Source organism: Trichomycterus rosablanca, chromosome 22 (genome assembly GCF_030014385.1).
Source record: "Trichomycterus rosablanca isolate fTriRos1 chromosome 22, fTriRos1.hap1, whole genome shotgun sequence".
NCBI classification, from domain to species: domain Eukaryota; kingdom Metazoa; phylum Chordata; class Actinopteri; order Siluriformes; family Trichomycteridae; genus Trichomycterus; species Trichomycterus rosablanca.
Window position 1 is genome coordinate 6,494,076 of NC_086009.1, and position 12,035 is coordinate 6,506,110.

At 38.2% G+C, this 12,035-nt stretch overlaps 1 protein-coding gene across 2 annotated transcripts; it reads right to left on the minus strand.

Annotated features, from left to right (window-relative positions):
- Positions 1-312: 312 nt before the first annotated feature.
- On the minus strand, positions 313-11,702 carry tfap4 (transcription factor AP-4 (activating enhancer binding protein 4)). 2 transcript variants are annotated; one of them, XM_063018767.1, is made up of 7 exons: positions 11,614-11,702; positions 8,049-8,214; positions 7,396-7,494; positions 5,975-6,145; positions 5,277-5,423; positions 4,747-4,914; positions 313-3,349 (listed from the first exon to the last, which is right to left on the minus strand). In XM_063018767.1, the coding sequence occupies exons 1-7, from the start codon at positions 11,700-11,702 to the stop codon at positions 3,200-3,202; spliced, it is 990 nt and encodes a 329-aa protein (XP_062874837.1). In that variant the 3' UTR covers positions 313-3,199. The 2 variants fall into 2 exon arrangements, with proteins under 2 accessions (XP_062874837.1, XP_062874836.1); XM_063018766.1 differs by having other exon boundaries at positions 5,277-5,456.
- Between the last annotated feature and the right edge of the window lie 333 nt (positions 11,703-12,035).

Consider the following 12,035-nt stretch of genomic DNA (forward strand, 5'->3'; position numbering starts at 1 on the left):
AAATACATCATTCATTTCCTTTATTTGCTGTATAATTAAACTGATATTTTTGCAACTAAAAGCAAGGTCTAGCATTAGTCTAGTCTAACTTCTTAATTATTCCATAACTAGCAGTGTTGTGTTAAGATTAAATATCAAAAAATACATGGGTGGCCAATGTATTTTGCCTGGATAAAACTAGATTAAACTTTCAAGAATTTTACTCATGGTCTTTTTGTGGCCCCAACTTTTAGGTGTGTAGGTAGGTAGGTAGATGCAAGAGCCTTGAAGTAACCACACATACTACAATATTTTGTAAAAAAGAAGTACAAACTTTATTATTCTGTTTTTACAAAGGCACAAGCCTCTTTATCCATTTAAAAAAATGAAAACAAAATATAATAGCTTCTCAACAACCAGATGGGAGTGAGGGCCCAACAAAAAAAGAGGTGACAGATGAAGTTAATAGCAAAGGGATGAGAGAGGGGACGAGTCTAAAAACTTGAGAGACGGACACACACAGAGTTATGAAGGGTTCCACAGCTGTATGATTTGGACTAACAGCGCCAAGAGCTTAAACTGAGAAGACATCTCTTTAAAAAAAAAAAAAAAAAAAAAAAAAAAAAAAAAAAAAAAAAGATGCCACCCCTCATAAAAGTTAAGTGCTTCAGATTTATAATTATAAATGGTTGGCTTAACCCTCACCCAGCCCTGATGCAGTTTTCCTTAATTTTTTGTTTTACAAAGATATTTGCAACTATCAAAAAAAAACAAAAACAAAGTGACACCCTATTGCTTCTGTAAAGAAAAAAAAAATCTACGTTTTATGGACATAGAAAAACCGTAAGAAAATAGAATGGAAAAAAAAAACCCAGCCTGGCCATCACTCCAATTCAAAATATATACGTATATATATTTATATATCTCAACTCTATCTAAGATCTACCTGGCCCGTACATTTGGAACCCTGTATTCTCAGTGGGCAACACTGAAGCCTGACTGAGAGGGCCAAGAGCGAGCCAGCATGCTGGCAGTGTTTGATAAATCTTAAAGGATCAGCAATCTGTCCAGCAGCTAAATTCCCTGTAATATTAGGACTGGCATAACTTCATTTTTTTCAGTCAAATTTATACACCATTTTTCCACATCTTTGCTCCTAGATTACAACAAATAGTCGAAACCCTGGTAGCTTTTTTTTTTTTTTGTTAATAGAAGCCAAAAGATAACGGAACATTGACATGGTGCTAGGACATTCTGGAATGTTTTCGAATTGCCACCTGGGTTCATACCATAGGGTTGCCATTAGATTGGGGGCAGGGAGGGCAGGACAGGAAATTAAAACAAACAAAAAAGTTCCAGTTTGTAAGTCAGTCAGATACAGAAACGAGAAGAGTTCAGACTTCTGCCAGTCTCTCAGGAACTGATTTTATTACAAGCTGTTCTTGTTCTGAATCCTACGACTTATGGCAGTCTGAACTCTCATTCATATTCTTATCCTTCTCCCACATGGGAGCTTTTATTTAATTATTTATTAATAAGCCCATGCATGTGTACAGTTAAAACCACAGGGCCTGAGTTTATGTCTGTTGTGAGAATCAATGTAATATGAACAGAAAAGAGGGTCAAGCAAGGCAGACCACTGAATGCATAGAGAATGCAAACGTGCAAAATTTAAAAGTGATCTAGCACAATCCTGTGCAAACTCTAGGTGTTAAATGGGATGAAAAATCCAAACATCCATAGGCCAGTATGTTGGTTTGCTGGCTTGTGAAACTGGAAATAACGTAAGTAGCACTATAAAGATATTAGCTTGAGCTAATAACAGTACCTAGTGTTGGTTGCAATCAGTCTATTTGATTTAACCATGCACAAACATCACACTGAAAAATAGGTGACTACGCTTGGTTTTTTTTGGTATTTAAATATATAATTAGCCAAATTCTCAAAAAAATGTTTAAAACAACAATGTAAACTCAAAATAAATATTTGAATTTTTACTGCTGTTAAAAAAACATTCTAATTGTGGTACAAAAATAAATGAAGTTCAGAAGCGCTTTTAAAACTAGCTGAAAGGACTACACAAGCAGACAACTGGTGAAAGAGCTGCATAGGATGCTTATGGATTTTGACAAATCGAGTGCAATATGGCCACCCTTTCCTAAAAATGGCCAAAACCTTAGGCTTTCTGTGGATCCCGTTATTTCATCTTCCAGCATAACTGCACATGATGCAAATGCAGATCTCTCTGCAGGTACAAGCACCTGCGGGATAGCTTATTCTTTTATGACACGAAATAGACAAAAAAAATATGAGATCAGCATTAAAAATACCAAAAACAGTGCTGGGGTTTTGATGTAGAGATTTTTCCTGTACTGAGAACCCAGCCCAGCTGAGTGTGAATAGCGGTAAGTGCACATTCTGCCCCATCCTTCCAAAAGACCTTGATTTATTTACAAAGTGCACAAAGCAGCACTGATCTTTGGCCCTCCATGGAAAGGACTGATCTTAAGGTTCTGAGCTGCCTCGATTTGATATTTCCATAACAGAAATACAAGAGGCCACACTCGTATGAACGGTATAATTTCATCTGAAGGTTTAAAGCCAACTATACGGTTACTTTGGCTGTTGAAATCCAGTCTACTCACAGTGATGCTGTAAAGTCTTTGTAGGACAGAAAACAGAACAGAGGGGTGTTTTAAGAGGCTTTGAAGATAGGTGTCAGGAGTGGAGTTGGTTACAGAGCCCTGTTTCGTCCTGTGGCAGGATTTTAGAGGGCAATATAGAGTAAGGCCTAACAGACTTGTCCTCTCCAAAGAAAAGCAGTAGATAGAATAGTAGACAGCAGAAGTGAAAAGCCCTGTGGAACAGTTGTTTGAGGCTGATTCTTAGTTCCATCGCAACATCATTTGAGTCTGATTCCATGAAGAATAAAAAATGAATTCAAAAGCAACTGAGTGAATGGATTGAAATTGTGGGCCAAAGCAATACAGAAATCTAGTGTACTGTATGTGTGTAGTAGAAGTCTGAGTGTGTGCGAGTGTGTTATGATCATTTTTCGGTAATATTTCGTTATGTTTTACCATTTGTTCACTAAACCCTTTGCGCTCTGTCAGCACTACCCTATTGGTTCTGTATGTCTATATGAGAAAGCGACAGTGAGAGTGGGAGTAAGAGTCTGTGGGAGGGCCCTCCACACGGCCACCCTCTTTACTCAGGCCGGTTAACAGTCCTCAGAGCCTTCATTGTCGGAGGCTGTGTCCGAATCTGCCGTGTCGTTAAAGACGCGACCGGGGGTGACGATGACCGCTCGACGCTGCTCTTCCTCAGGCACGCACATCTTCTCTTGTGTCCCCTCGATGTGCTGGATGGCCTAAAAGAGCATAAAAAAAAAAAATTTACACTGCACTCACTTTTACACTCATTTTTTTTGGCAGGCACACATTCCTAATTCATATTCACTGCATCGCCTCACCATTACACAGCTTAACGTTTTATAAGTTTCACTCCAGCTTATATACTTGAGGCATGATTTATAAAACATTTGTATTATAAGCACAATCCGTGTATTTGATCCTACATGAATTGTGACAGAAATCTTGGTTTACAAACATCTGAAACCCGACATGAAAATTCTGTTTTGCATAAGCATACTTGGTCTTTGGTGATAATGCAAACCAAAGATTAGAAATTACTGATTAAAGATTACTGCCAGTCATACAAGATATAATTTCATTTTTTTAATAGGTTAACATTTAATGACATAATAACCAGCAAGTCAAAATGTTTTAATAATATATTCTACATTTTGCTCGCTGTTTTCGTGGTTGCGCCTCTTGGCTTGATTTTTATGGTTGGTGCACTCTTCTCCTCCTAGCTTTGTCACTGAGCTGTTATAAAACTGCTATACCTGATACACTACTATGTCATTACCCTGCTAGGGCGCATTCACATGAGAAGCGTCAAAACACCCTGTGATGGATGGGGTGCCAGTCCATTGCAGGGCAGACACACACATACCCATTCACCTACTGGGTAATTCAGTGTCTCCAATTAACCTGACTGCATGTTTTTGGACTGTGGGAAGAAACCCACGCACACACGGGAAAAACATGCAAACTCCGCACAAAAAGGATCCGGACCGCCCCACCTAGGGATGGAACCCAGGACCTTCTTGCTGTGAGGCGACAGTGCTACCCACCGAGCCACCGTGCCGCCCACATAAATAACAGTTAACACTTAAATAACACATGGTCAGTGGGGTTCCTTAGCGGTCGCTTTCCGTAAATAGAATGTTGTAAATTGGAGCTTTCACTTTGATATATAAACTTAGTTGTTTTGGGGTATTAGTTTGCTCCTTAGGACCAGTCTGCCATCTACTGGGGAAGACCGCAAACTGGAGCACCACAAATCTCCTTTAACATATTTTTAAATTATCTCTTTTACAGAGCCTCACACACGCTATAAAATTAGGGACAAAAAATAAGTAAAAACAATGTGCTAAGGAATTATTCTTGGGTTTTTTTATTTACTTTATTTTATTACTTTATTTAACTGGCAATGTTCAGCTGATTTTTTTCAATGTAGTCACTTATTTTATTGCATTTACTGCATTACAGCTTTTAACAATGTTCTTCATGTCAATTTAAATGCTTAGTGGTATGCTTGGGAGTGCACTACTTCCCCCATTTAATTCACATAACCTTACAGTTGCTATGTTGTTATCCCAGGGATAAAATAAAAATTTTTTACATATTAAAGACCGTTTACCTGCACGATGGTGTCCAAGTTCTGTCGTGATGTGGATGCTGTGTTGATCACAGAGGTTGGGCCCATGGTTACCACGGTGACATGATGGGGAGGCGGCGGCAACGTCGGGGCAGGGACAATGACAGTGGTGTGGTGGGTCGGGGCTGGAGGCGTAGATGGAGAAAATACCTACAGAATAAAAGGGAGAAAGAAAAAGTTCAAATACTTAACAAGGGCTTATGATACGTTGGGACATCAACAGTGTAGTGCCTGACCGTACAAATGCTCCCTTACAGTATACCCTATACAGTAACAAATTCCCACAGACACAATTCTTCAATATAACGCCTGTGGATTTAAATCAGTATGTCCAATGAGTTTATGATCAGAAGTCTGCAAACTTTTGGCAATTTCACAACAAAGTGCGTTTGATTGCTGCCTCCTTCTCATAATGGTGATTTAAAGACAAATTCACCAGTGATGTTGAGTATAAAGGGTTAAAAGGAAAGCTGGGATGTAAATGTAAATAAGGCTGTAGGTGCGTGTCTGACCTGTGCACTGCGAGGAGTGTTCTCTCTCTCCAGCTGTTCCTGCTGTTGAAGGCGGAGCAGCGTTTGTGTCTGCACTTGATGCTCTTGAACCTGTTGAGCAATTACCTTTAGCTTCTCAGGATACAGATGTGCATCCAATGAGCGCATCTGTAACACATACATGCCCAGTTTTAAGTTTTTAGTTATTTATTTATTTGGGTTTTACGCCACTTTATACACGATTGTGTTATTTATGGCATGATCTGTGTTATGTTTAAGTCATAATAAGTTTTTTTCCTTGTTTCTATTGGTCCATTTATACATTTGTTTAATTTTTGTTCCTGCCAGGAAGTTTAGGATTGCTCTTGTGTTTTCTTGGTTAAGGGTTTCTTTAACAGTACAGGTATTTGTAGCTGTTGTCTCTTTCTGGTGTATTTGGGGCATTCGATCAGAATATGCTTTATTGTGAGCTGTGTTGGCATCTTTCACATGTTGGGGGTTGTCTCCTTTTATTAAGTACTGGTGAGTGATTTTTGTATGACCTATTCTACATCTTGTGCGTCTAACTTAGTCCACTCGTCTTCCTTGATGCATTCTTGGCTTATTGCTAATATTTGGATGTATTTCATGTAGTTGGCTTGTTGTCTGCGTGCCCCACTCAGTTTGCCATTTTTAGTTTTGTAAGAATAAAAATTAATTTGAAATCAACTTGAAATTACCTGTTCTTCCAGCATCATTCGCACTGAGCGTTCTTTTTCTAGCTGCTGCCGGAGTTCAATCATCTCCCGCCGTAGGTCCTCCACCTTCTCTTCCTCTAGAATATCAGGAGAGCCGATCCCTTCGTCCTTCTCCTCTGCTCGCCTTCTCTTCGGAGACGAGCCGCTGAACTCCTGTAACAGATAAGCGGTTGCAGACTTACACATGCTACAAGACTAAACTCATGTCTAATATGCAAACAACTAAGCTTATGCACTCGTGTGCATAACTTTCGTACACTAGAATGATCAGAAGCTCGATCAACTTAGTTCCAACGTCTCCGTTTATCTTCTTCCTTTCTATTACAGTTTAATAAAAGATGATTTTACAAACGTAGATGAGGTGTTTAGCATTTGACATGAAATACAACATTTTAAAATACTTTCACCCTCACTAACATAACACACATTTAACTTGTACAGTTAATTAAATGTAAAACATACTGCCTCACTGACTAACACCCCCAAAGCAAATCAAGAAAGCTAAGGTTTAGCTACCAGATACCAGAGGCTTTGGAGCACCACGACTACCTACCCTGCCACAGTGCCACCAGTAAGGAACTTGTTGATCAGTATTAACAGAAATCCCATAAAAAGTACAGTAACAGTATACCATTTAAGACACAGCTACATTTTTTGGTCAGACTGACAGCATTTTACAGACTGACATATTACAGCACTTTCACGACATGTCAGCTGTAACGTGAGCACACTGTATTTCTTTATACATAAAAAAACCCCAATGCACTAACTACCAGCTATGCTTTGCAGTTATTTTGTAAATGCATAGTTCAAACCAAATACGAGGGATCTTAAAAAAGTTTCCGCACTTTTATATTTTGGTGGGGGTGGGAGGAGTAGTAATTGGTCGTGTCTGAGAGAGCTTATAGTCCGGATTTAGCGTCATCTGATTTCCACCTTTGTGGACACTCAAAGAAGCTTTAAGGAGAAGAAGATTTTCATGTGATGATGTGAAAGCAGCGTTGCATCAGTGGCTACGCGCTCAACCAAAAACTGTTTTTGTTTTTTGCTGATCGCGACGCTGCGAAAAATGCGAAAAGTGATGTAATTTGTTTTTTAAATTCCTAATAAATAGAGTTAAAAACGTGTGGAAACTTTTTGAAGAACCCTCGTATAACCCCAGTACATAAAACTATCATATTAGTACAAGCAGCAGGTTACTTAGTTTAGAATCCACCAAAAACAGTTTTACACTAAAATTATAGTGTTTGCACAGAGGTGTTAATATTTTTGCACATACAGTAACTATTCAATTACAGCAGAAATTCACATGTTTAATAATAATACGTCTTAATGCGCTTTTCTTTTAATGATGCTCTCTGACAAGAGAATAAATAGTGGGGACCACATCACCCGCGACTCACTTGGATGAAGCGCTTGAGCTGTGTGTTCTGCTGTAGTAACCGTGTCTTTTCCTGCTCCAGAGAGAAGATGTACTCAGCTGTTTGTTGTAAGATGGCAGCCTGCAAGGAAGAGAAAGAGAAGGATCGCATTACACCCCTTATAATGCTCTCAATAATGGACAGCATTATCCCAGCTTTAGCTTTTAGTCAAATCACAGCGGAATGCCTAACTTGATGGATGCTAACACCGACAGCTCTTACAAGGTGGTGACAGAGATACTACCAGAAAGTCTGCATACCCAACACCCATTAAAGTTTAACAATTTTGCAATTTAGTAACAGAATTTTAAATTAAGATGCCACTATAATTTCAGTAGTCACAGAATTATGTAAACTAAAGATAATTTAACTGAGGGTTCTGTGCCCATGAAAAGGCCAACTGAAATCTGTAATAAAACTGTGATTTATGGCACTATTCCTTTGTCAAGTCTTATTGGTTGTTGGTTCTTTTTTTGCATCAGTTCTACACAATTTAACAACATAACCATACATTACTCGAATTTACCATTTAGCATATCCTCCTGCTCACCACTCATTTAACAAAAAAAACATTTACCATTCAGAATTCAACCAACTATATATAATGAGCAAATCTAGCAGAGAGTGAAACTTACTTTACTGAGCTTCTCCCCATCGCTGTGTGGTATGAGTGTTTTAAGAGACTGGAAGCCAGCATTAATGCTCTGCATGCGTCTGCGCTCATTGCTGTTGGCGATCTCTCTGCGAATGCGCCGCTCTTGGTCCCGTGCTGTCTCTGGTGTTAGGGGGATGTTTGCTAAACTAAAGGAGAATACAATAAAGTTTATTCACTAACAATTAAAAATACTTTTACCAGCAACAGCAAAACACCCAAAAAGATTAGAAAATAAGTTATAAAGCAAACCACACTCAATTAAAATTATATAAGTGATGAATGAATATGATGAATGAATTTTTCCCATAAGGTGGCAACAAAATATACCAGCAGATCCCAACAAACTTCCAAAGACTTAATTTCAAGCCCTGAAACCATAAAGCAGCCATAGCCTGTTGTGGCAGGTCTGCATGAAGTTTAATTAGTAATAGATTAATAACATCTACAACTTACAAATTATTTAAATGCATCACTACATTAAACATTACATATACTTTTGATCATTAGCTTAAAATTTGGGGTTGACAATCAATAATTAGTATGTAATGTAGTCTAACTCACATCATGTAAATGCCTATATAAAAAGACAATTGGACATAATATAGGCAGTGCTTTTTTAAGTGGCTTGCCTTACATTGATTGCATCAATACCAAATTTACCAAAAGTCCTTCAATGTCAGCGGGTACTATAATATCACAATCAATATATAACAAGAAGTACTGCATGTTAAACCACCAATGTTGCACAACTTTTCCCAGCCATTAACCAATATTGTTCAGGCTATAAGACATAAGTCTACAAAATCTTAATAAAATGTCTGTAGGAAACATGGTAAGTGAAAAAAACAACTTCAGAACAAATTTATAGATCTGTTAAGTGATCACTTGTAATAAAATGCTTGTTTACCTGAATGGATGTTGTAAAATGATGTTATAAAATTTACATTATAGGCGACTGCACACAATTATGCCTTATTATACCTAATTATCACCTTGCCATTTTAGCATCCTAGCTAAAAGCGTCTGGGTTATTTTCCAAAACAATACTGATACAAAACCTCTGAGTGCTGACTGATATCAGAATCCATACACTAATACACTAAATAAGTCAGACAAAATATCAAAGATGTGACAATATTGTGCTTTCAGACAAGTTCACATAACAATTGTCAGTTTAGAATATGTCAAATACAATCTGATCCTGATTTTAGCTTTTTTTTTTTTTAGCATTTTGGGGCTGATAGCAAAACTTAATATCAGACACACTACTTTAAATGGTCTGATGACACTAGTATAAAAATACATTTGTGGTTATGTTGGGACCAGAATTTGTCTATGAAACATAAGTCTGAAGAAACTTCTAAGGGGTTCGGCTTAATGATGAGTGGGATTTAAGTCTTACTAAAGGGGTTAAACCCAAATAAATTACAAACTCAATATCTGCCTCCTATACACAGCATTAGGATACACCTCAAATGCTGTGCAAAATCTTATGATCAATTAGTGCACAATTACAGACTAACATAACATGCTGTTTGGGATGTTGTCAGAAAAACAACTGCTGTGACCCTTAAGAAGAAAGCAAAAAACATTGGTGCATCATAAACACATTCAAAGGGATTAAATCAGAAAGTGTGACCATTTTGGACACAGTCCTTTTAAATATTTAACTTGTTTAAAGTTGGAGATGCTTTTGATGTTTTGATTGTGCCGCACTCACTTTCGAAGTAATTCATGGTTAACTTTTGTCAAGGCTCAGCAACACTAGAAATAGTTAATTACTGTGTGTTGTTTACCCTATCTAAACCACTTAATATCAACAATATTAATAGTGTGTAAAATGCTTAAACGTGGTCTTCAATATTTCTAGAGAATGATCCATATGGGACTGCCTAGATTTTGTATCAGACCTATGTGAATAAGTCATGCTAGCCTTTAAAGTTTAGTCAAAATATTATTTTGGGATATAGTTTAAACGTTATTGTGAGGCAGGTTTGCATGGGGTTTGATTTTTTTGTCGATTACACAATCTGCACTTTACACAACCATCATACATATATATGTATAGTTATAGTTATTTTTCCACCATCCTTATAGAGTTATAGTTACAGCTGTATAGTTATTATTTACACATATTTATTACTATTACTGTTATTACTAATATATACCTAACTAATCTTTATTATTATTACTGTTATAATTATAACGTATACCTAACTAATCTTTATTATTACTGTTATAATTATAATACAAACCCATTTTTATTCATATGCTTATTGTTATTATTGCTATTATGTATATAGTACTATGTACCTAGATATAATACCATATATGTAAATAGCTATAGCTTTATATTCACATTAATCATAGACATGTGTTTACTGATATTCTCTGGTTTTTTTGCACAATGCTACTATTTGCACTTCTGGTAGATGTTAACTACATTTCGTTGCCTTGTACCTGTACTGAGTAATGACAATAAAGTTCAATCAATCAATCAATCAATCAATCAATCTATCTATCTATCTATCTCAAAAGACTACATTTCCCACAATGCTTATCGACACTATCGCTGGCTCCGCCTCCCTCTTGAGAAAAGATTGCAGACGCATTGACGGGCCTTGATTAGCATACACACCCCCTTATAAAAGAAACCATTTTAATTCGCCAGTATGCTTCTCGTTATCTTTATTTATTATTACTTTTTCAAGGAATGTTATATAAAGCTCATTTAGTATCAAGTAAAGCACATAAAATGGCTCTCTAAAGCACAAATGCCAGCCCTCCGCCATTACAACAATGCGTCTGTACACAGCTTCCTCTACGCTTGTCCATGCGGCAGCATGGCAGGGCAAGGGAATAAAGGCGCAGTCAAAATACCCGAATTATCGACGATTCAAGAGCTCAAACACACCTCAGCTTGTAGATTTAAGGTCTCGGGCAGGCAGGACTTACGCAAATCATAGATTTTGACGCGCTGAGAGTTAAGACGACGCTAAATCATGGCTGTAACACAATCCACAAGCATGGCCGCACTGCCCACAATAACTTCAGCCCGCTCTCACAACCCCACCAACAACGCCATGCTCGCACCCAACTTCATCGAAAATATACAAATTTATATCTATATGCGACCCTAAAACTTCCTAATTCAAAATAAAGCGCAGAAGGTGCAGCGGTGCTTAAAATAAGCCGCTCATTGATTTGGAATCGCGGTGGAGCGGCGTGGTGTGCATGGAACCACGTGGTTTGTGTTTGTTAGACGCAAAATGTGAAGATTTAGCCCAAATATTCGCAAAGTGCGGATCGTGCGCAAACGCAGAGGTTTAACTGTAACAATCGAACTCATGATCAGCCTGAGAAATATGGTCAATACGGAGTATTTCTCGTCCTGCTGAACAGGATCCGTCCGTGTACACAATAACATCCCAATCAGAGCACGCATGTTACCACACTACTACCACACTACTACAGCTGCTCGGCGGGGGATAACAGCAAAAAATGCCTGCTTGTAATTAAAGCGTAATAAACGCGTGTACACATACCTGCACAAGCCCCCTATGACTTCTTTCTCCGTTTTCCTAAAATGTTGCAAGGAGGGCACCTTCTGAGCTGGCACCATAAAATACTCCATGCTTCCCTCTCCAGCTTTAAGTCCGCAGTCCTTGGCTTATTCTGGATCTTCGCTCCTTTGTGTTGTCTATCCGTAAGCAGTTGCGCATTGAATTTAAACAACAATTCGAATGATCCGACTAAATGTGCAGTTGTTTGCATAAGAACGCAGATCTAGCTGAATGTGAAGAGTTGTAATGTTACTCTACTTCCAGCTGATGGGGTTCCCTCGTAGTGTGTGGCGCGCACTCTCTCTCCACCTCCCTCCCCTGTCTCTGTGCCTCCCGCCCGCCTCTGTGTGTGTGTGTGTGTGTGTGTGTGTGTGTGGTTGCAGCTGATCGCCTGTTTCAAGGCG

Bases quoted from the DNA above. Each gene is read 5' to 3' on its own strand.
- tfap4 (XM_063018766.1), bottom strand. From the start codon at position 11,702: ATGGAGTATTTTATGGTGCCAGCTCAGAAGGTGCCCTCCTTGCAACAT. The intron at 4,915-5,276 runs GTCAGACACGCA...TTTATTCTGTAG, and splicing joins ACACTCCTCGCAGTGCACAG to GTATTTTCTCCATCTACGCC. The intron at 3,350-4,746 runs GTAAACGGTCTT...ATGCTCTTTTAG, and splicing joins ACTTGGACACCATCGTGCAG to GCCATCCAGCACATCGAGGG.